Source organism: Amphibalanus amphitrite, unplaced genomic scaffold (genome assembly GCF_019059575.1).
Source record: "Amphibalanus amphitrite isolate SeventyFive unplaced genomic scaffold, NRLGWU_Aamphi_draft 000956F_arrow, whole genome shotgun sequence".
Lineage (NCBI taxonomy): Eukaryota > Metazoa > Arthropoda > Thecostraca > Balanomorpha > Balanidae > Amphibalanus > Amphibalanus amphitrite.
In genome coordinates this window covers 90001-115005 of record NW_024882450.1, presented here as the reverse complement: position 1 = coordinate 115005, position 25005 = coordinate 90001, and the positions used below count along the sequence as shown (strand labels likewise).

The following is a 25005-nucleotide window of genomic DNA, read 5'->3' as shown; positions in this document are numbered from 1 at the left end:
TCCTCTGTCGTCTCCAAATGCGGAGCGGAGGGAGGAGACGAGATCCACGCACACTGGCGGCAGATTTGGCGACCGACGATGGTGAGAGAACAGCAACGGGCGTCTGCTCACAATAGGGTAGAAAACGGAGACCCCAGGGCTCTGTGCAACGCACTGCACCTGCGTGTTTCGCTCGGGTCGGGGGTTTCGCCTGGTCAGGGGTTACGTCGGGTTAGGGCCGTGAGTTTTGCCTGGTTAGGAGATGCGCTCGGGTCAATGGGTCTGGTCTGCCCGAGCCGCTTTGTTTACATACTAACGCTCTGCTAAGGCCGTATGCTGTCTCGAGTATCTGCCCACATGGCTGAAGGTCTGTTTTGTCTCTTCGGTCCATCTTCAATTAGACGGATCAGGATTGAGGCTGCTCTGAAGCTGAACCTCTTTTACGAGTATCTTTGGAAATAGCGGTTTTGCTGAATTGCTAATCTCTCAGTGGCAATCGGTTGTGCCTACCTATATCGCAAGGATTACAAGAAAAATTATATATTGGTATCTCAAATGATGCACCGAACATATCCTCGGGCCCGGATCGTTTGACTGAGGTGTTTGCAACGTGTTATATAAGACGGCCGCAGAAGAGCAGGCCCCTGCATCGCAGACCGACCTTGTGAAGCGGCTAGGTATGCATGTGTTATAAACGATATGAAATTTAGATAGCATAATGTATATAAAGGGTAAATAAGAGCGCGATGAGCAGCAGCACCTGCGCACTTCATACGGCAAGCTGGCAGCTGATGACTACACTTGAGAGAAGTTGCATAAGTTTCTTTCTGGAAGGGTCCTGTGTTCAACAATTCAAGCGTTGGGATCTCCTTAGGACGCTCCAACTTACAAGATCCAATCAAAAGTTGACCAAGAACGAAGCTGTTCTCATCTAAAGCATGCAAGTTGAGTCTGTATCCTATATGTGCATCTTTGGACCTGGAGTTTTAAACACCCCGACCACCAGCGTGCCCGTACTCATGTGACATATCATGTCGGCGGTCTGCTAACAAATCCCCCGAGGCACGGGAGCCGGTCATGGCGCTACCCCTCCCCTCCCCTCCCCTGCCCTCCCCATTTCAGCGAGGGCGCTCCCGGGGGTCGCCAATAGGGCTCGGCAATCTGACGGGCCTAATGAGACGTGGATTTGTCGTGATTGGCCGGGATTAATGGTCGGTGGATGGGTCTGTGACGCCCCCTCCCCTCGCCCTGTCACGGTCTCATTGACAGAGCTGTCAATGTCTCAGCTGTGAGGCGCAGTGACGTGGTTTTCCCGGCCGTCTGTTCCAGGAATGCAGCAGACGTCAGGCGTAACGCAGTTTGTGCGTCACGTGACATGTGTAACAGGACACGATGGTGTCGCTATGTGTCAAAGTTCATCACATTAACACGTGCCAGTGTCGATATCTTTGGCAATTCAATTCAAAGAACACGTGTATGAGTCACATGACAATAAACATATTCCATACGCGAAATACGGAAGTCATTCTAGATACGTTTTGAAAAACCTTTATCTAGTTAGCTTGAGTGCAAATAAGTTTACACTGTACATTGCCCTGATAAAATTATGATAAACCGTCTGTTTCAGGTGCCATTTTCACCGAGGACCAGCGAGACAGTGCAGTGGAGATGGCCTTCAAATACGCCGTGCTGCGAGTGAATAAGGATGAGAACATCCTGCCCAACACTACGCTCACCCATTACATCCAGTACGCGCCGAGGGACAACAGCTTCCACACGGCCAAAATCGGTAAGACGGTGATCGTAAATAAAGGAACATATATGTACTGCGTTCTGCCTGCGGGCTATCACGAGCGAATAGAAAACCACATAAAAAGCTGGTAAGGTGGAAGTGAAGATCACATAAGATGTCAAAGTAGCATACCTTCTTATATAAGCCATGTCTTGGGCGGCCTGAAATTCCACGGACTATACCTATAGACGGCTGGCTTTTCTATGTAGGTTTGATCATTATTCTTTTCATGGAATAATTTACCGAATTCCGGTAACCTCAGAACGTTCTTCCGCCGAGTGACGTCTGGCGTATGTACACTGAGCCTCCTCTGGGAAAAGCATACGTCATCATCTTTGTTACAAAGCAGTGATGATAAAAACCAGACTAATATCGCGGCGTTCTGTGGGCGTTTTTACGGCTGTGGAATGTCATTCATCACGTGTGTGCACGGTTTCCGTCCGCCGTCTCCGGGCGAAGATAGATGTGCGCCTGGTGCGGCAACTCAGCAGAATCACATTCCCATCTTATATAATTAGCGATGAGATCATGGATAGATTGAAGGGAATATGCAGCGCCCATTTTGATTGGACCAGCGCATTGCCGCAAAGCCAGCAACTCAGCATAGCTCACCAATGTTATGGCGAAATTCTTACCGATTAATTTCGCACAGATATAGTTACTTCCAATCACATTGCGAAAAACCTTGCTGGTTATACTGATATCATATGAAATTTACTTGCTACAACGTACTTACATACATGAGCGTTAGTATCTGCATTTATATGTAACCTGGATTCGAAAACGACAACAGCATCCAGCTCTGTTTTCAGCCTCATTACGACATAAATGTGACGTGAAATAGAATCATCAACTGTTGTTGCGCTTGCGGCCGCAATAATGTGACTTAAAACAGGCACCCAAGCATCTGATACCCCTTGCGTTGTCTCCTGTGAGGCTGTATGCCTAGCACAAATTCGCAAACTTGCCTCAATTAGTTATAAGATGATTTGTGACGGTAAATTGCCGATTCCAGTCAAAAGATGATTGTCGAAATGCCGTCTATCTTTTCATCTATCGTCCTAGTAGGACATACGGCATACCTGTCAGTGTTTTTGTCCGTCAATCCTGGTTTAGCCTCACGACTGATAGATGACCGGTAGGTGATCAGGGACACTCCACAGAGGACCTGTCGACCGCTGTGACCGGTCTGCCACCTCCCCGGCGCTGTTCGGGTTAATCACAGTACGCTGGTGACCGCCGTGGGTCCACCACCTCCGCCGATCGGGTCGGTCGGACCGCCACGTCAGCTAATGGCACCACTCGCCTCTGTCCTAGTGGGGAGGGGGGCAGGGGTCCATCAGCTGGGGCAGAGAGCCAGCGACCAGTGAGGGCACCCACCCACAGACACAGAGCTGCCAGGTCGGTGATGAGGTATTGATGAGCCACACGGGATATCACTGTAGGACTTGGTAGACGCGGAACTGAGCAGCATGAGGAATCGACAAAATCTATATCTATGCTGTGAATGGAAAATTACATCTTTATGGACTTTTGTAAAGTTGAAAATAAGAATTAATCATGGTAAAAGCACTGATAATCGCAAATTATTTTATTCGACGAAAACATAAAATAAATACAACCTTTCGGTGGGCTTTCACAATCAGTTGTGTCTTTTTTCTAAATGCGTAATCTGCTCAAAATCGTTTTCATCTTCCGATTTCCCATCCCCTCATCATTTTATTGCCACTCTTGGATCGATCGATACCCAAACATCACCGCAAACTTCCAGCCGATTCCTAATGTTATGCCAACGTGTTTCTCGCTTGTTTACGCCGTTTATCGTTTGTAGCTGTGAGAAAACTCTCCAGCCATTCCCAGCTTTGTAGTGGGACTAAAGGAGCGTAAAACTCCGCTCCCCCTTGTTATGCCGGCTAATTTAATATTCTAATTGCGCCGTAACTGTTTACCGGGCGTGGCGCCCGAGGGCTGCCAAGCTTTGTTCCACAACCGTCAAACCTAATTTGGGCGGAACACCAAATGGCTGTGTGTTCGTGCGTTTCGGTGACGGGGATGAGCAAAACATTTGTTGAGGCAATCAACGACAGGCACGGGTGCATCAAAGCAAAGTCAATGTTTTGATCAGGGCAGAGCAGGAACTGTGCGCTATCCTCCTGACTTTCCCCATGATCATTGAATGTTTGCTTTCACACTGTGGATTCCATTGGTTTGTTGCGAACATGGCTACACAGTTCCGAAAAAACTACGACTATGATGGTTTTGATATGGAACCAGACCCGTCTTTTCCATGTTCTCTCTCATCCCCTTCGTAGTGGAACTCTCCGGGGTTTGTTCCGCAGTTTTTGCTGTCGTCCGTTCACGTCCCATTGCCTGATGTCTGTGCTCATTTCCTGGGGCCACTTTCTCTCCACATTTCCGCCTTTTTTGGTGCATAATTCTGCTGAGTGCTGAAGAGCTTCCGATGCAATCAGTGGTTGTGCTAGATAAAAACACTGAAAAAGTATTTGCTACATAGGGGTAGCTAGCATTTACCATGGTAAATACGTACGTGTGTGTATGTATTTTAGTCACAACTTAGGGCACAACTCCGTTGACATTCCCTCTCCGGGCTAACCACATCCACGCCGTGCTCCCCAGCGTGCCACCTGGTCGACCAGGGCGTGTACGCCATTTTCGGCCCGTCCGACCCGCAGCTGGGTGCGCACGTGCAGTCGATCTGCGACGCGCTGGACATCCCGCACGTGGAGACGCGACTGGACGTGGAGCGGCACAGCCGCGAGTTCAGCGTCAACCTGCACCCGCACCAGCCGCTGCTGAACGCCGCGCTCAGGGACGTCATGGGCTTCCTCAACTGGACCCGCGTGGCCATCGTCTATGAGGAGGAGCACGGTGAGCGGCGCCAGCGGTCGATAGAGGAGGGAGGGGTGAGGGGGGAAGGGAGGGGTAGAGGTGGTAGGGTGAGGAGATGAGCATTAGTGGAGCAGTGAGAAAGAAACGATAAATGCGTAATTCATGAACGCATCTGAACCTGAATGGAACGTGATTTAGTGGTGCATAAGCCGGTGAGGCAGTCCTCGCGAACAGAACGATTGTATTGTCTTCTTAACAGGAGACAAATTTGTTCCTGGACGGCGAAACCCGCTTCGAGTTAGCACTTTGCTATGGTATTAATGTCTTATAAGCGAGGGCAAGAAACGCCATAAGGCGATAAATCCGATCCAGCTACTGGCTAAATGTGTCATAATTCAGGCTAATAGCCTCAATGTCATCGTTCCATCGTTCTCGGACCATCGTTCATTTAGTTGTCAGTTAGACATTTTAGCAGACTGATGTCGTGATTCAAACCTTACGTCCATTGAAATGTCAGATAAAGTCGATGTTTTAGTTGGAAATGATAGAGCCGCGATAAAAGCTATTTTTGCGTGTTTTTCAGGCCTGGTCAAGCTCCAAGACTTGATACGAACACCGTCTAACATGGACATCGACATAACCCTTCGCCAAGGCTCGCCGGACACCTTCCGACGAGTGCTGAAGGAGGTCAAATCCCGGGACATCTTCAACCTCATCGTGGACACCAAGGCCCAGTCCATGCCGGCGTTTCTCAGAGCGGTGGGTGAGCACGTCTGGTGATGAATTTTAGAAATCATTCTAGGCCACCACTTGGTTCTTATTTCTCTATAGATACGTGCAATGCATCGTCCGGCTGAGCCGGCGTACCGTCACTGGTTTGCCAACAGGTATCGATCGATCATTTTCGTTTAACCCTATTAGTGGCAGGCTCCTGGCTACCCCTATTAGTGGCAGGGGGGGGGGGCTGTTTACGACCCCCCCCCCTGATATCTCGAGATCTAACGGGCCGATTTTCAAAATGCAAACGGCATTCGATTTCGCTCAACGTGATCTACATTTCTAAAAAATAAAAATTAAAAAAAATGTCAATAGGGGGGGGGGGGTAGAGGGGGTAAAAACGGGCAAATTGCAGATACATTTTAGACGGTTTATCACGGCCAGGTTTCTGAACCAATCTTAACGCAACTTTTGCCAATCGATAGAGGATGAACCAGGAATTCACATGGATCCTAAAAATATGCATTTTCAAAATTCATAGGCGGATACAGGTCATTGAGATTGGGGGTACACAAAAAGTATAGTAAATAAGGTTTTTGTTGGTACTGTTTCTAAAAAGGGTGGTAATGGTCTTGTTATGTTACAATTTTCTTATGAGAGAACGACTACAATTGTATTGGTCATGCATAGGCGGTGTCAGGGCACCTATGTTGGGAGGTAAAACATAACCCCCCTTTTTGGACGCCTGGATCCGCCTATTATAGCAAAAACGTGTCAGAAGAGGATGCACAATAACTTTGTATATGTTATCACATGATACCTTTCATTCACTGTTCGTAAAACTGGTGCATACAGTTATAATACATCAGCATCGTGATCTTCGCCCAAATGACTCGCTTCACGAATAGGACCCCCCAATTCCCAGTGCGATCTGGAGCCGCCCCTGGTAAAGTTATGAACTTGAAATTTTCAGGGAATGTGCCCAATTTAGTTTTAGGAAAAGCCAGAAAATTTCAGCATTGTAGCTTCAGCGGTTTCGGAGATATTCCCGAAAAACCTGAGGGGTGGATGAAAACAACCCCCCCCCCGCCACTAATAGGGTTAAGTGGAACACCGCATATTTTAGCGGTGAGGCTGTGACTTTGCTGGTATCCGTGAAAGTGAATGTGATATTCAAATGCCTGTCGTTTCGTTCCCAGATATTACAACTGCAAATGAACGACTACAAGTATCACTACCTTTTTACAACGTTTGTAAGTAACCGCAGGTTGTTTGAAAATCACACAGACACTATTCGTTAGAATTGTGTTTTTGTTCTATTGAAAAACATTCGGAGCAGTTTGAGGTTGGTATTAGATAGTTTTTTTTTAGGGCTTCATATCTTATTGGTAATGATATTGTTTCATATACACGTTCTGGGCTTAGGACAGGCTACCTTGCTTTCGTGCACTTGATATCTTATGAAAAATATGTCGCGCCACATATTTCTCTTGTTCGATTCAGCTGCTGCTCCAGCTCGTATATCCAATGCCCATGTGTAACTCGGAGCCAATCTCGGGGGTTGACCACCTCACCAGCTGCCGGGGCGATCCCATATCACACTGCGACCCCACATCCCACCCGGGTGTCTGGCGGCGCTCCCCGGTCATCCCCGCCGGCTGCAGGACGGCGCCGCGCCGATCCGCGCCGCGCCGCGCCGGATATGAAGCCGGTGGAGCGCCGCCGCCGCCGGTCGGCACTGCATCAGCGTGCCATCAGAGACACTCGGCTCACCGTCCACTGCATCACGGCCAGTCAGCAGCACACGGCGCCGGCCGTCATCACCCCCCCCCCCCCTGACGGCCTCCCGGCGCCCCCGGCCATGACCCGGCCGTCCGCCGCCTCAGGCCACTCCAGGCAGCGGAGGTCGTCTGCCCGGTCTGCTGTCCGAGGCCCCGTAGAGGGCACCGCACACGGGCCGGGGGAGGGGAGACGGCCGAGGGAGACAGGGGAGGGACGGCTTCGCTAACGATCGGGACAGTGCAGATGGCAGCGAGATGTCAAAGTGGCACTGCCGAAATTTGTGCTGGAATGAAGAAGCCTATACATTATTTCAAGGATCTCAACGAATTACACCAAATGATTTGATAAAGTTGCCGGTGTTATAAAGGCCATGATATGAAATACTAAGCGATATGAAGCCTGTTGATAATTATCCTTGTGGCTTGGAACGCCTTGCATACCAAATAATATAGGGAAGTACAAAAATAGGTAGATTAGTGAGGTAAATCGCAAAGTTAACGACAAACTTTCGGTTACGGCGTTAAAGTGTTTTGGTTTCGTTTGTCGACTTTTATAAGGCTTCTCTGAGTAGGTACTGGAGCGATTTGCAGCTGAAGGAAGGACGAATGCCAAACGTTATTGTCGACTAACAATTACCCAAAGCTCGAATCGCTGCCCACCGGCCGTTGTTTACCCCGCTCAGGGTGGGGTCTCCGACAACCCGCTGGACGGCGGCGGCAGATCACCGTTTGATGTCGCGTGTCGGTAGATTGCCCATGACGGGGCTGCGCGCCCAGTCAATCACTTCTGTATGGGACGCCACGCGAATAACCCTGCCGCGCCATACATATTCAGTGGGGCTCCGCTGATCTATGTGGCGCAGCTGGGTCATCCATTGGTCGTACCATATCGCCCAGCATCAACAGACTACTCGGACGTTCTCCTTCTTCCCACATACAGCCTGCTGCTCACACCCACACACGCACACTGCCCGACAACGACAGAAGTGGTAAAACCATGAGGACAAGGGAATAAATGTGTCATAAAAAGAGAAAATGCTCATCATAACCAATTCGAAAAGTGAATGATCTTGAAGTAAGTACTGGTGTCTACGTATCTTTGAAAATAGTTGACGCAATTGCTCTAATAAGTTGCACACAAAATGAACATCAGCCAGACATCGACAAAAGATGCAGCTACTGATGCTGATATCGCTTATGATTCCACCGGTCCAATAACACTGACGCCTTCTCGTCTGCGTCCTGCCAAGGACATAGAGACGTTCGACCTGGAGGACTTCAAGTACAACTTCGTCAACATGACGGCGTTCCGGCTGGTTTCTGACTCATTCCACGTGCGGGAGATCCTGCGGCAGATGCAGCAGTTCCAGCCGGTCGGCAACAACATCGTCTCCAAGGCCGGCGTGATCGAGGTCAGTAATTCCACACTACGCGAGGACGCGATCTACAAAACACGTCGCTCTCTTTCAAAACATGCAGCTTTTATTGCTACCGGCAGGTGTTGTATGTCTGCGCATGAAATGTAGTGTTGAAGTGACAACAATGATCTACATAAGCCTTCAGAAAAAAAACGCCCCAACCCTTCACTGATCCCACTACCCTGCACCTCACGGCACCTCACGTCTGTGCGCGCGCGGTGGTGCTTCCCTGGCACGCGCTGTGCACACACACATACTGACGCGGTGTCGGCTGTCTGATCGCGGCGGATCCTGTCGCAGAGGGGCTGCGGCTCCGGTCAAATCACACAGACCGTGTTGACAGAGGCCCGCGGCGGCGCTGGCCCATTGATTCCGGCGTGTCTGTGGCGTCGATCGGAGATCATATAACAGGATCCCAAGCAACGGGAGGATGGGGAGGTGGTACGGAAAGAGAGAGAGAGAGAGAGAGAGAGAGAGAGAGAGAGAGAGAGAGAGAGAGAGAGAGAGAGAGAGAGAGAGAGAGGGTTATCACAGTGCAGACCGGGCTGTCAAACGTGCTGACATTTGTTGATCGAGGTCAACACCGGACTGCCGAAAACTGCTGATTGCTGATGCAACGGTTTATGAAAGGCTCAAGCCTCAACTGACGTTTCTGGTCCCCTGGGTCCGGTCCTGGGTCTCGGTGCTTTGGTCCACAAAAGGACAGACGATAGTCAAGGTTGGCGCTGACCTGTGGCTTCTGACCCTGCCCTGAGCCTGTGACCTCTCACCCTTAGCCTGTGACCGTTGACCCTGATACTGAGACAAACCCAACCCACCTGTTCCAGTCGTACTGGCGCTGACCTGCGGGCCGCGACCCACCTGCTCCAATCAGACCTAGCCCTGACCTGTGATCCTGTCCTTTCAGTCGTACTGGCGCTGACCTGTTACCTTCGTCTGTTCCAGTCGGAGCCGGCCCCCTGACCTGTGACCTGTGATCTCCCTCTGTTACAGTCTGAGCCGGCCTGCTGACCTGTGACCCCTCTTTTCCAGTCGGAGCCGGCGCTGGTGTACGACTCTGTTCTGGTGTTCGCCCGCCCACTGACCTGGTACCTGTGACCTCCTTCTGTTCCAGTCTGAGCCGGCCTGCTGACCTGTGACCTGTGACCTCCCTCTGTTACAGTCGGAGCCGGCGCTGGTTTACGACTCTGTTCTGGTGTTCGCCCGCGCGCTGACCGCCATGCAGGACGGCGTGCAGTTCCGCAGCAGCGGGGTCTCGTGCGGCCGCGAGCAGCCCTGGGTGGACGGCAGCAGTCTCTTCAACTATATCAACGCGGTGAGTCTGCTGATCTTGCATCGCGAGCAGGACGGAGCGCCGCGCAGATGTGGGCGTCCACGAGATGTGCGTACAGTGGTGTCGCATGTGTCCACTGATCTTTGGTCTGTGTTCACCAAGGTCAACTATCGGTATTGAGATACATATCACCTTCCTGTTGTGAATGAGCGGAACACTCGAGCGCAAAACCCACCCCTCAGAAAAATTGTCGGTAAAAACTGGGCGTGGATGCAATCTTTGACTAGGCATTCTGGGAAGGTGTCCTCTGTCCGGGGCCGTATCGTCAGTCTGGCCGAGCGGTGTTCGATTTGTGATCGTTCACGACGTAGTACTTTACCAGATAAACTTATCGGTGACCGGAGGACAAAGGGCAAAAAGACAGGAGCGCGGTTCTCGGGAGCGGGCGGCGTGTCAGTGCCTCGACAAATGACTAATATTGCTGGAGTGGCCCAGTCATCTCGGTCAAATAAGCATTTCAGATACGCAGCAGTTACCCTGCCGGACAATGACTCAAAGTCAACACACGTGGACATTTCTAGGTAGTCTTGTGTGTGTTTAACCCTCGCACGACCAGGCCATTTCTCATAACACGAACGACCAGGGGGGGGGGGGGTTGTTACGACCCCCCCCCTGGCGTTTCGAAACGAAAGGTCGTAGAGCTTAGCGGAAAAAACCAACGGATTGCTCTCAACGAGATCTCGCGATTGGTGGTATATTTTTTGGTCCTAGGTCAACATTTGACCTACTTTTGACCGGTCAAAGGTCAAATTTTCGGAAAAATAGACCTTTTTCAACTTTCCGCGGCGATTGCGGCAAAACGGTGGGAGATATCGACTTGAAACCTTCACTATCGTGTTCCTTGATCAATTCGCTATCGTTTGGTATGTATTTCGTTTCCCTAGCTCTAAAAATGGCGCGTTGGGAGCGCCGGAAGTCGGCAAGGTCACAGTCGGCGGCAGAAATTCAAAAAATCAAAATTTAAATTTTTTTAAATCTGATTGTATTTTTGGATTTGGGAGGTCCATTTGCTCCCTATAGAAGCTAATATTGCTGCATATTCCCATTGAGGTGACAAGAATTAGCAAAATAGTGGTTCGGGCGCTTTTCAAAAATAGTACCGGACGCTGTTCCTCTTGTGACGTCATAGCTCCGTGACCTGACCTGACCCGGTCAATTTTCTTGCACCACACGATAGCCAATGCTTGCCCCAACATGCATGGGAAGTTTTATCATGATCCATCAAACAATGTGGGTATCACCGGCAGAAAACCTAGGGATTCGGCGCACACGTTTGGTAACTGTCGGCCGGAGGCTGTACCTCTTATGACGTCATAACTCCGTGACCTGACATGACCCGATCAATTTTTTTCGGCAAAAGATGCGCAAAGGTTGCCCCAGAGGGTATTGAAAATTTCAGCCCGCTACGACAAGCCGTTTAGCGTGCACTTCGAAAAAACCTCAGGGGGGGTTGATACACCCCCCCCCCCAGGCGTTCTAGGGTTAATTATTCTACGATCGTTTGTTAGTGGCGGATTTTCCATCTGTTCAGTCATTCTATCGTGAAATTCGCTTTGGAGTGCAATGCATCAGTCAATTAGTTACGTGCAAAATGCGTAGACAATTACCAGGCCAGCTAGTGCTAGGTGTAACGAAGTTTGTGTTGTCGCTTGCCACGGGTGAGGTTAACGTCAACAGTAAGACCAGTTAGTTTTATTTATTTTATTTTCTTCTCCTTCATTTGGTCAGCAGCAGCCCGCACCTCCATTTCTGCTATTTTATTAGAAATTTGTGAGCCGCCTGGCGCCTGTTTTCCGATCTTTGTCTTTGTCAACTGGGAAGGAGCTACCAGCCGCCGGGCCTCGCTCCTCTCCGAGCCGTTGCGTGCCGTGACCCCAGTCGACCCTGTTCGCCGCCAGTGACCGTTTGCTGCTCCACACTGCAGTCCCGTCTGTGTGTGTGTGTGTCTGACGGCCTTGGTATCCTGTTCACATGGTGACAGGGGCCGCAGGACGTCTTTAAGTGGCCGTCTGTTTATTGCTGACCTCCCGAGAGCTGTTCACCACCCGACATCGCTGTTAGTATCCCCGTAACGAGACATGATACAAGGTCGAACAGTTCATTCAAACGCTTCTTGCAATCGACTTAACACAGCGGTCCGCTTCACTTCGTGTATGCTTGCATGCAAATTGCAAGTGGCTGCCACTCCTCAATATGAAAAAGGAGTATGTTTTCCAATTGATGACTCAACAAAAACAAAAAATGTAAGTTTGTTGTTCCAAGCGACTCCCAAAAAATATGACAGTTAACAGCTCTTGTCATTTTCATGAATGTTTACCCTAGAGGAAATTGAGCAAGGTTTTTTTTCAATATGACTGTCGGTGAATTTAACCCGCGCACCGACGGGGGGGGGGGGTTATCGGCCTCCCCCCTAAGGTTTTTCGTGAATAGCGGGAAAACCGCAAATTTGGCATGACTATTCTCTCATAAATTTTGCACATGGTGTGCAAGTTTGAACCTCCTAACTTTTAAGGTCAGGTCACCAGGTCACGTCGAATGACCCAACCTAAAGTCATTTTTTGCAACTTTGCCACAGTGTCAGAGCTACAGTAGATGACGGAGGCCTTTGAAAGTCGCAGGATGTTATTAGGTCATTAGTAGCTAAAATTTTCATATCTCCGAATTTCGATATCGATGACCTAAAGTAAGGTCAATTTCTCGACCTCCCCATTATCCCGCGCCCTGGTGGGGTCTGTTTATAACGCGACCTGGTGGGGAGGGGGGGTATTTTTTGCCCCCCTCGTATCTCCGAAACTACTTGACGGATCCGCAAAATTCAAACGGCGTTCGAAAGGCCTGTCAAATTTGTTGAGGGAAACCAAATTTCATTGACCTCGGGGTCACCGATGACGTCACAGGTCAGGTCAAAGATGACATGTTTCACCGTTCACGGGTCATCTAGGGAATGCGCTATAACACCGAAGAAAACGCATTTTGTCGAGAATCAGCGATAGGGCGTCAGTTGCCTAGTACATATGTTGCTATCAGAGGTCACTGACAATACCAGGTCAGGTCACAGGTCAGGTCACCAAGGGTCACAGGTTAGGTCACATGAACCTAACTTTAGGTACCTACTAAGGTTGTGCGATGCATGTTTTATGGCCAATTTTTCATTTCCAACTCAATGCTGTTGGTTATAAGACTATCAGGTACGGCTTAGGTCACTTTCTGGTGAAGGTCAGGTCAAGGTCAGGTCAAGAAAGGTCAAATTTTAAAGTTGATAGTTTTGCATAAAATGGGTATTGATTCAATGCAGCTCGCCACGGGGAGTCTAATGGTGGCCTTTGTTTTGCGCTACGCGGTCTAGAATTGCTAAAAATTGAGTTTGAAAATTTGACGTCATCAATTTTGAACAGTTTTTTTTTTGCTATAACTTCGCCAAAAAAAGGTATCAATCTCAAATTTGGTATGTAGATAGAAGGCGGTAAGGACTATGACATATGTTCCGGTTTTTGCGAAATTCCAAAAACGTTTTGGATTTTTCGGCTATTTTATTCAAAAAATCTATTTTTTGATTTTTGGGGGTCAAAATCCAAATATTTCAAAAATCCGAGACAGCAGTTTTGTAGCCCTGTCAATTCTACAGCTTTATGTCTTATCGTTCTTCTGTATTTGCAAAGCTATAGGCCTGACAAATCTTCCCGCGAAACCCTTTTTTGGGTCGAAATGGCAGAACATGACGTCACTCTGACGTCATTTCCGGCCAACCTATCATAGCCTTTGGAAAAAATTTTGGTCACAATGTGTAAAATTGATGTCCGAGAGGGTACTGAAAGTTTGGTGACGATCGGCGCAGCGGTTCTGGAGATATATCGAAAAGTCTGGAGGGGGGCAAAAATAGCCCCTCCCCACCAGGGCGCGGGTTATAAGTCAATGGGGGGGGGGGAATCAACTCCCTGTTTTTTTTCACTAAAACGCGTCGGAATGGCCCCATATACCATACCTGACTTCATATACGATCAACCTTCCTACATTGAGGCCTGTTTTGCTGTTGGACAGTTGTAAGGTCATGTGACGTCATCAAAGTTCACCAACGGTGTTTTGCCAATAACTCCTTACAGGAACGAGATGCAGCCGCGCGGATGGTCCCATTGTGTTCAGCTCGTCAAGGCGCATCGAATGATATACATGATGACCTCGAGGTCACGTGACCTGAGGTCAACCATTGACCTTGACCTTTCGAGGTCAACATATATATAATGCGGATTGGCGAGAGGATCACGATGATTCCCTTAGTTTGTTCCTAGTTTGACTAATTCGAACGTTATTTGATAAAAACTCTCAATATCTAGCGCCGCCATTTTGACTTTTTTGACCTCTGTAACGTCATCTTTGACCTGACCTGAAAGTGTCCTTTGTAAAAATTGTAGACCTTGTCCTTGCGTACCCCATGCCGTTTACCGCTTGTCGCTATCTTGCTTCGTTCTCGAGATCTCAGGGGGGGGGGGTCATCTGCCCCCCCCCCCTGTCGGTTGTAAGCTGGCGCAGACCCCCGTCGGTGCGCGGGTTAACCTCATTTATTGCATCTTATCACACATTTTCAGTTTGGCATATATGTGCTTTACCCAATAATTTCGATGACATCGATGACATATGATCGATCGGGTGATCACCGCTAACCAAAATAAGAATGCAGTTGCACAGTGCACACACCTGTTGGGCTCCCTACGTTGCACATTGTCCTCACTCGTTGCATATGACGCTGCTTTCTACTGCGTAAAACTTGTATCACATCGGATGGTCTCTTCAGCCTATTTTCTTTCCACTTCCAAGAAACCTATCTGTGACAGTCCAAGGGAGCACACGAAATCCGCCGAACGAAGACCTCTTGAGCGGTATTCAGTATGGGGCAGAATCTGTTCAAATAGTGCCAGTCACTCGACAAATGTAATCTGTCTCTTACGTCTGATTGGCCATCGACACGAGGTCTCACATCGGCTGAAGAGGGGGCCATTGACGCGCAGTAAATGTGCGTTGCGGAGCTTGCTCGTGCTCTGCTCTTGCTTGACGCATATTTTTTTGTCACTATTTGTTCTCAGAAGCATCGATGAAATATGAAAGCGTAATTAATGTTATATTAGGTGAGACAGCCGAAATGTGCTGCCCTGGAATAAAACAGACTATTCCATTCGACAAAGCCAGGCGAGTGAGTTTCAGTTTGTATTTGTCGATATCAGCCGGGACGGACTCCAGAACGGGCGGCGGGCTGAAAGTTGCTGAACCTTGCTCATATTTTTGTGACACCATGGCCAACGTTTGACCAAAATTTGTCAACTCAGGTGTAATACAACCTTACAGTTTTACGGAGACCGACGCTGACCGGTCTCAGGCGCGTCACTGACGCTGCTCTGGCGTTTCGCTGACGCCCCTCTGTTGGCCAGGTGCGGGAACTGCGCGGTCTGACCGGACCCATTCAGTTCAGCGAGGGCAAGAGGACCACCTTCAAACTGGACCTGCTCAAACTCAAACAACACGACCTCGTCAAGGTATGAACGGGTCCTGGCGACATCTTTTACAGCACAGGTGTGCATGTGCGCACGGTCCGTTGCATTCCTGGTTGACTGCCGCGGACTGGAGTCGTTGGACGCATTGACACCGAGAAAGCTTAGTGTTTGTTTAATGTAATATTAATGCAACTGTTTGTCGTCCGTAAAATGCTGACATTCAGAAAGGCCTACAGACAAACTGGCATCAGGCATCCACACACAGGTCTACAAACAAACTGACATTTAGACTGGCATACAAAGTGACATTCAGACAGGCATATAAACAAACTGACATCCAAACAGCCATCAAACGGACAAACATTTGGACAAGCATCAGACGGGCTGACATTTTGACAGGTCTACTGACGGACTGACATTCGGGCTGAGGTCTACTGACGGACTGACATTAGGGCATGTCTACTGACGGGCTGACATTTTAACAGGTCTACTGACGGACAGACATTCGGGCAGGTCTACTGACGGGCTGGCATTCGGGCTGAGGTCTACTGACGGACAGACAGGCCGACAGTATACAGCTCAACGAGCGGACGTGCGGTAAATCAGGAAGCACTCAATTCCATAGTGCCGAACGGTCTCTCTGATGCTCGTGATTTGCGTGGGTATGCTGCATAAAATCTGCTGCCATGCAGGAACATAGCAATACTCATTGGAGGGGAGAAAAGCATAGGCGCGGGAGCCGGGGGGGCAGTGGGGGCAGCTTGCCCCGCAACTCTAGGGCCGTGGGGGCGGTGCCCCCACAACTTTGAGACGAAATACTGCACTTTTTTGCAAATGTTTTTCTTTTTTGTTGAAAAAGCCAAGGGATGAAAAATAAGTGGCCTAAAACCGGTGAGAAAACTAGATTTGGGGGTACCCTAGGTTCATCTCCATTATGGTATGCCCCCCCAGTCTGAAAGTAGTTCCCGCGCCTATGGAGAAAAGAGCACCGGAAGGAACCTTTTTCTTATGCCTAAGCATTTTTTTTCACAAAATACTTGTCATTTAATAAGGTTTCACCACAAAATAAAAAAAGTTCCGAAATACTGCGTCATCTCATTTTGTAAAAATGTTTGTGTTGTTGGCTTGTTATCACTGTTATGACGTGACGTGACGTATATGTGGTAGGTATATTGGTTGAACCCCAGCTATAGGACATGACGTGACTTCGCTCCGAATGGTGATCGCTGGCGTGCGACCCGTCATCCCCGGACTGTACGCGGCCGATACACTGTATGTAAGAGTATGGATGTAGGGTAAGGGCGGGTAAGAGGACGCAGGCGACAAGAGTACGCAGCAGCTGTTTCGGTTGCTTAGCAACGCCTCATCAGCGTCATCTCGAGTCCTAAGGAAGCTGTCTCTCACGCGGCTTCGATGGTGGAAGGTGGGCGCGCTACGGGTTCACTTGTCTTTTTTAGAGGCTTAGACGTGTTTTTTCACATCGCTTTTATACTTTTTGGGGTGCAGGAAAAGGTGGGACCTTCCTCAGGGAGCGGCAATAGAATTTTCATTTTTTCCTATCAAGATACCACGGGGAATCTGGTGCGTGTGTCAAGTCCCAATTGTTTACGCGACTACTGTGGCGCCAGCTCTCAGCCCGCTTTGTGTCTACCGTATGTGTCGGCCATGAGTACGCATTGCCGTGGCGGACAAGAGTTCGCAGTTTTCCGAGTGCGTGGTTGTGTTGCATTAATCAACTTAGTGCATCAGGCGCGCAACCCCTCAGCAGATTCACGGGATTGGCCAACAAGGTGGATGACACTCGGGGGGACGCCGAGCAGTTGGGGAAACCACGAAGAGCATCACTGTTTCTGGTAGACCAGGGTGCATTTGCACGACCACAGCGGGGCGCCTCGACTCTGTTAAGAGTGACCGTTTTAGTGGCTGCGGCAATAAAGATAACAATAGTTTAATTACTTGCATGAATGCATTGATTCAAGCGAGTAGGAATGCATACACGTAGTGCGTACTCCACCCGCACGAAGTGCGTACTCTTGTACTGCCTATCGGGCAAGAGTACGCAAATGCAGGGTGTTAGAAAATTGCTTACGGTCACGCTTTAAATTGGACGTAGGCCGCTGTGGTCATGACAGTTTGTGGACAAATGATCAGGCTTTATCGGAATATACTGATCGTAGCCGTAAACCAAAACCGAACGGCGTGAGACGACAAAATGCATTAGGTGCGTACTCTTGTACGGTCCTCCCCTATGTATGTACAGAACCTCGGAACATGTAGGAATGTTCTGACTATGCTGATCTCTCTGAAGCCAAGGCCAGGTAAATAAAACATCGGCAGCCGTATCAGCTGTCTAATCGTATTTGCCCACTTCAACTTTTAAGGCTATGAATGCTTACTGTGGGTGGGAAGGCAAACAAAAGAAAAACATAGCGTATGAACAAGTGTATTGGCACAGATCATGCAACAGTACATGATATGTAATAAATTCAACATTGCACACATCTTAGTCATCAACATACGCACAACCTAAAGTCAACAGCGACCTCGGCGAAGAAGGCTGCAGCAGGCGATTTTACTGAACAGAAAATGTGGCTAGACGCTTTTTTTTCTGCAAACGAGGAGCTATGATCTACAAATACACAGGCCACAACTATTTCATATAGTAATTCAGTGCGAGTCGATCCTCAAGTAGCGTTGTCGGTTCATGACGCAAAGCCGCGAGGCCCAAACGTCGAGCGACAGCGACTTTCATATAGCAAACAGTAGATCGGATTTCGTAAAAGACATCGATTCGGAGGTAATGCCACAGTGTAGCCACAACCTCATTCCACATGATAAAGACGCCATCTCAATGGAGTCACTCTTCCGTACATTTTCAGCAACCCCTGTGACATTTAACCAGGACTCGATAGAAGCAGGCGCTGACGCATTTGCCCAGGTCCCCGTCGTCCGAGACATACCTACATCGATGCATTCAGTTCGTCATCGTCAATGCAAGCCTAAAATCTTGCTATAATAAGCATCACTTTATGTGCATCATTTGCGATGGACGGCTCATGGACGAACCACACATACAGGTCGCATGGCTCCCTGCACGGTCTTCCACAGCGGCCCCCATTTAGCACTACGTAACCCGTCACGTGTCACGTGCAATCGCAACATGGCATATCTCTCGGAGATCACGTGCTCGACGAGCATGCAGTTTATCGACTGAAGCACTTGTCTATCGATGTTTGATCATGAAGCGATATGCCTAATGGGTTAAGGTTATCATTAATCTGTGCCTTTCTGAAGTCGCATTGACATTTCGGTGGACATCTCTGGTCACCGTCAAACAATGCTGCTTCCCTGAAGCCAGGAACTTGACATCTCGATTCACCTTCTGGCGAGATGTTACCCCTCTGTGAGGTAAACGATCAGTGACATCCCCGCGAAGCCGAGGAACATGCAGGCGATGCTGACGAAGGCGTTACGAGAGTGTTCGAGCTCGTCGGGCACCAGCTCCATGAAAGTCACGTGCAGAAACACTCCGGCAGCCAGCGCCTGGAACGTCCCCGAAATAGCGTTGCCAATCAGACCGGTGGCTGTCCCCACCGCAATACCCAACCCAATACCAACGGGGATCATCAGTGTAAACGTGCAGATGAGCTTCACACTGCGCCAGAACGAGGCGCCCTGCTGCGCGATCTTGACACCGATGGCCAGCGCTACCAGAGACTCGTGGATGAGAATCGCCAACAGCAGGTTCAGGAGGGTGGAGAGTGAGACCTGCAGGCCGATCGCCATGCCCTCGAACAGCGAGTGCAGGCTGATGGCGGCCAGCAGCATCAGGAAGCGCAGTCCCGAGTGTTCAGCCTCGAACATGGCGCCGTGGCTGTGTCCGTGCGCGGCGCCGTCCTCCTCTGGCGCCGCAGTCACGGCCACCTGCTGCAGCTCCACGCCGTTCAGCGCCTGCTTCTCGGGCCGCGTCTCGGCACTCTCCTGCAGGGAGTCCCTCCGACTGGGCACCTGCGACGCCACCTCGGCAATGTCGTCCATACTCAGAGCCCGCAGACCGGAACTCTTGCCCTTCGGCTGCCGACTCTGCAGCCAGATCGCAAAGTTCTCCGCAGTGAGGATCATAAAGAATCCGCACAGCACAATGGCCTCACCGACGGGGTAGTGTACTTCAGTTTCCAGTTCCTGCCATACCTTATTGAACAGATCTTGCACCATCGGAATCAAACCGAGAAAACACAGGTCGAGAAATACTCCAGACGCCAGCGAGTTGGCGACGCTCACCATCAGGCGAAACCCGGGCGAGTTCGTGTCCAGAGACTTGGAGTTCCTCCTGAGCAGAATGCCGGGCGTCACGCCGATCGTCGTCGTGATGAAGAAGATGGCGGTGATACCGAGAATCTGTGCCACGTAGACCTCCATGTCGAGGGCGGCGGGCGCGGGGCGGGTTTGGTCGGCACGGGATCTCCACCAGTGGCCGACTGCGGCCTACGGCGGGCGGCCACGGCGGCGCGGGCGCGGCAGATAACCGTCCGATCGCTCCGTGTCGAGAGGCTGGAGCACGGCGGAGGGGCGCGCGCGGCGCGGGAGGCGGCACACGATCAGCGGCGCGCGACCCACCGAGATGCACTGACCGCGCGGAGAGGCGGCTGCCAGTTTGTATACGAGAGAGACCACTGTCGCCGGACGCGCAGAGCTGCCTGGTAGCGGCCGCTTGTCAGCTGGGAGGTTCGTCAGTGCACGGCTCAACTTCTGTTTATCTTTTCCGAGGAATGGCGCTGAGCCTATAAGTAAAAAACTGCTACAGACCATCTAAACTTCGAATCACTTTTATTTGTCTACTGTTTTAGTAACCTCGATCCACTTAAGTGTGCCAATTGATACCTCCGGTGCATCTCTCACTAACGTGTGTCCACACTGCATCGATTTGGGAGTGAACCACATGCTGTACTCCACACTGCGGCGGCCTTGTAGGCTGGCAGTGTGACTCTTGTTCGATGCTCCCGCAGGTGGGGGAGTGGACCCCGGCTGGACAGGTGAACATCACGGACTACGAGGCGTTCTACGACCCTGGATCGCTGAACGTCACACTGGTGGTTACAACTAACCTAGTGAGTCGTTGTACTGGCTAATAAACAACGAGCTAAGATTTGTTAGCTAGCTTATCTCTTATGAGCTGCCATAGCCTAACATTCTGAAACAGCTTTGAATACTGTAAGATCATTTTTAGTATAAACGGTTCGTGGTAACTAAACAAAAGAATCAGTTTCTAGGGTATCCATGGACCAGAAGGTAGACGATTCCATATTCAAACGGCAATAGGTACCACTGGAAACATCCCAGGTCCATCACCAGAAAACGTCTAAATCTAGAATCATGGAAATTCATCATCAGCCTAATGAGCTTTGTATTTATCAACCAACATTGTCGTGGCTCTCGGTTATGGGGACCGTGGATGCCGCAGACAATTGGATCCTGGGTCATGTCTGCTGGTAACAGCGGTTTATGACAGTTGTGGATGACAAAAGTCTCTGATAACATGGCCATTGAGATGCACCCGAACTGCCTTCCTGAGTCTATTTTAGGACTTATATTTGTAGTTCACATGTGTTCGAAAAGTCTGTTCGTACATACCTGACGTATTCAGAATACTATGATTTTCAGCAAGCAATTGCCGGCTTGGTCCGAATCTTTCTCTGCTGCCCCTGTGAGAGCGTGCTAATCGTATTTACGCCCCAGCTGACAAGTGCATTAGCCTCCGGGGCGGCAGCGGATAGCTGCCCTGACTGCCGGCCTCGCCACCCAGCTGAGGTAGCTGCCACTGCAGGATGCGCCAACACTTAAAAGATGAAGCCACGGGGCCGAACGAAGACGCTTCGGTGTTCTTTCTCGGACTAAATCATGTTTCTAAGCTCATTAAAATGCTGTTCTCACATGATAATAGTTTGCTTGTCAGTATGTACCGTTCTTTTTGTTGCCACGTTTCGAATATCTCATAGGGACATTTTAAACCTACAAAGCCATTCAAATTCGGAGTTTTTTTTTACATTTCCGTTGAAACGATTTTATCATTCTTATAAAATGCATTTGCGAGCGCCATGCTAGATTTTTTAATGCCAAAGTTTATTTGATCTTGACCCTCAACACCACGCTGTCCTGTAGACGTTAGTTTCATGCGTATGAAACAACTTGTGCTTGGTGTTTATTATTATATCATATATTAATTTACTTTTTTTCTAAACACAAGGGGACACAGCAGTCACAATGTCAGCACTCAATCGCACATTTTCTGCCCGAGCCAGGAAACGCCCTACGTCATGATGCGCGCTGGCAAAAACTACACGGGCAACGCGCGTTTCTACGGCTTCTGCATCGACCTGTTGGAGCTGATAGCCGACATGGCCGGCTTCTCCTACATCATGGAGGTGGTGCCCGACCGGCGCTACGGCGCCCAGGACCCCGAGACCGGAGAGTGGGACGGCATGGTCAACGAGATCATCAAGGGCGTACGTGGCGCCGGCCGCGCACCTGGGACTCCCCCGGGGAGACACAACGCCGGCACTTGGGCTAGCGTTGGACACCGCAGAGAGATTTCACCGCAGTGGGGGCCGTAGAACACTGATTTAGTTGATACGTGTATCTGGTGAGAGCAGGTGATCCATTAGACACTATTGGTTCCGTTTTGAGCGTCCTTCCGAGGTGTAGGTAGTCGTCGTCTTCAGTAACTTTTCTTACCCTAGTCACCCACCCGTAAAACTCACCTGGTCACCAGCTCCGTTCCGTTCACCAGTAAGCTCGGTATCACGGTAAAATAAAGTGGGTTATCCCAAGTGTGTTACTGAGCTCACATGGACGTCTAGCGAGGCAACGACTTTCATCAAAATCATGATGCCTAATAAAAATGGTAAAATATTATCTTTAATTTTTCAATTAATTTATCCGATATTATGAGCATAAGGTCAATTTTACCATTTTTATTGATTATAATCATGCTCAAAGAAACGTTGTACCATATGAAACTCATGATGCCTATTTTGAACGTCCTTTTTCCCCGTGATAGGCTAAATTGCACAAATTTCCCAGACATTTATTATTCTTTTATGAGGCTAGTAAAATGCACCTAACTATTCAATGATGCGCAAGTATTCCAATCTGAAAGAATTACGGCACTGTTCCTATCGGAATACCACTACCCTACCAGCTATCCGATTTCAGCTTTTGCCGCGTGTTCGTCCGCTGGAACCCGATTGGGCGGTACCTCTCGGCTGATTTTGCATTCAACTCCTGTCGAGCAGCGCTGTGCGATAAGCGGGCCGCAGGAGATCGTGTCGACACAGCCCGACAGAGAGTTGGCTCGACATGGATCAACATGGCTGGACCAAGGCTATAGAACTCTGGCTGGACATAGCTATACATGGATCGACACGTCTCGACATACCTCGACAGGGCATCGATCTCCCTGACTCGAAATGGAATTCGTCTCACATCAAGTCTTACAGTTCGACTCCTCAAGAATCTTCTCATCTTCATGCGTGGCTCTACCGATGAACCCGCGCTGTTCCGTCTGACTACATGGCTAGCGCTGGCCGCGGTAGGCTGGCTGGTGGAGGGGGCGGTATTTATTGGAGGCAGCCCACCGCGGTCCTGTCGCGGCGCGAGGTTATCTGACACGGGCCGCTGAGGGAAGGCGCGTGACTCGTGTGTCGAGTCCCCGGCAGGCCCCGCCGCCGAGATTGCCGGCCTAACCGCGAAACTCCGCGGCTGAGATTGGCACTCTAAACGGCTGTTTGGTGCAGCATCCTCAATGAACGCCGCTTGGTTCCTGGTTCGATTGAAATGTCATTAAATGGTCGTCACCCCGAGTCCAATTAATAATTTGCATGCAAAACAGAATCGCAGAGTGATTTCCTAATGAGTGAGCCAATCATAAATTTGTGGCAGGAATTTTGAACAACGCATGCCAGAAGGGCTTTACGGTTTATAGAGAGAGCTCTATCCTCAACGGCATGTATCCATAGACGTGATTTGCGCGAAATACGCACAATTTTTTAATTTAACTAATGTGCTTGCTGTTTTCCAAAGTCCCACGTCTCCCTTATGACTACTTACCCAGCCTGGGTAAGAAAGAAACAAGCCAGTAAATGCTTATTGCATTCAAGACACGTTTTCACTCCTATCTGCCACTTCGGTTTTGATGAAGGAGGTGTTGCGCTTTACTCTCGGCTCGCTGCCATAAAAGACTGTCACCACTCCCAACACACCACCGCGCAGGACACGCCGTACGTGATGCTGCGCCAGGGGGCCAACCTCACCGGCAACGACCGGTTCGAGGGGTTCTGCATCGACCTGCTGCGCGCCATCGCCAACTTCGTGGGCTTCAACTACACGATCACGCTGAACCCGGACGGCTTGTACGGCGTGGTGGACCTCGAGACGGGCGAGTGGAACGGCATCGTCCGACAGCTCATCGACAAGGTGCAGGACGCGGTGACGACGCTGCAGGCTGTGCTGGAGATGATGCTGTCTGCCTGCCGGCTGCATGCAGCTGTTGCATGTTTGCAAGGTTTGTCGGTTTTCTAGCAATGGATAAATAAAAGTACTTGTGGGAACGATGTCGGTGATGATCAAAGCATGTTGTGTGTAACGCACATTTTTTCGCCTGCTTATGATGTGGAAGTTTCGCGTGCACAGCAAACGCTTGGATGCTGAGGTTTTGATTATGATTGCACGATCATAAGAGAAGGTGCTTATGAATGAGTTACCTACTACGGCGTGTATGATGACTGCCGTGACCATTGGTGCATTCTACATGCATAGTTCTGCTATCATGCGACTCTTATGCGATTATATCACTGTTTTTCTTTACACCGTTCGGAATGGGCGCTGCTTTCCTATTTTTCACGGCGCTGGAAAAGAAGACCAATGGGTGCTCGCCTCTCCGCCGGCCATCTGAGGCCATTCAGGGCGGACCCGCTCTCCCTCGGTACCTGTGTCCGGCGCCTCACACTCACCGCGAGTGCTATTCGCCATTTATCTCCGACCAGCGGGTGTGGCAGACCTAACGGAGATTGAGGACCGGCCGGCTCATATAGGAGGGACGGACGTAACCGCCGGCCGGCCCCACGCCAATCCCCGTATTGAGCCTGTTGGCGGGCCGGGTGCATTTACTGCTCTGTGACGTTTTTATGATGCAGACAAAGGATTGTTTAGGACAATATGGAACAAAAATGAGCGCAAACAAGCTTCTCCAGTGGTAGGTACAGGTAGGTATTTGTTGTTCTGCTTGATTATGAAAGTTTGGGAGTTTTGAACAAGAAAAGGTAAAAGACGGACTATTTTTCGATGAGTGGAAACCGAGAAGCATGTGACCATGTCAATCACTGTTTTTTTTTTCTTGATGAGTTGGTAACTGCCTATTTGTTGAGTTGCAAGTATCTCAGTCGCATGCTCGGTGTCTCAGCAGTCAGAACCCTAAGAAGTTGATTCACTCAGTAAGTCATTTGCATAAGAAGCATGTCTATGCCGCAGATCATGTTTCATGTTAACTTGCTGAATAATGAATCAAATAAGTTGTCAAAACATTTCATTAAAAATTGACGCGTTTCACCCCTATAAAAATCCTTTCACAATCTCTCGAGATCGCGTAAAACACTGA

The 25005-nt window shown here is 49.7% G+C and overlaps 2 protein-coding genes across 3 annotated transcripts in view; one reads left to right on the top strand and one right to left on the bottom strand.

Moving 5' to 3' along the window:
• LOC122368549 (glutamate receptor ionotropic, kainate 2-like) overlaps positions 1–25005 on the top strand; it is a 45841-nt gene that overhangs the window by 7134 nt on the left and 13702 nt on the right. The window contains exons 3-11 of one of the 2 annotated variants that reach the window (XM_043342569.1): positions 1607–1768; positions 4409–4660; positions 5205–5380; positions 6538–6591; positions 8370–8531; positions 9700–9852; positions 15291–15395; positions 20360–20461; positions 23622–23825. In XM_043342569.1, coding sequence (XP_043198504.1) covers positions 1607–1768; positions 4409–4660; positions 5205–5380; positions 6538–6591; positions 8370–8531; positions 9700–9852; positions 15291–15395; positions 20360–20461; positions 23622–23825 — 1370 coding nt within the window. The remainder of the gene's footprint in view (positions 1–1606; positions 1769–4408; positions 4661–5204; positions 5381–6537; positions 6592–8369; positions 8532–9699; positions 9853–15290; positions 15396–20359; positions 20462–23621; positions 23826–25005) is intronic. The other variant, XM_043342570.1, reaches the window with a different exon arrangement.
• On the bottom strand, positions 17781–19980 carry LOC122368550 (zinc transporter ZIP3-like). Its single transcript, XM_043342571.1, has one exon. It carries the CDS (start codon positions 19770–19772, stop codon positions 18747–18749), a length of 1026 nt encoding a protein of 341 aa, XP_043198506.1. The 5' UTR covers positions 19773–19980; the 3' UTR covers positions 17781–18746.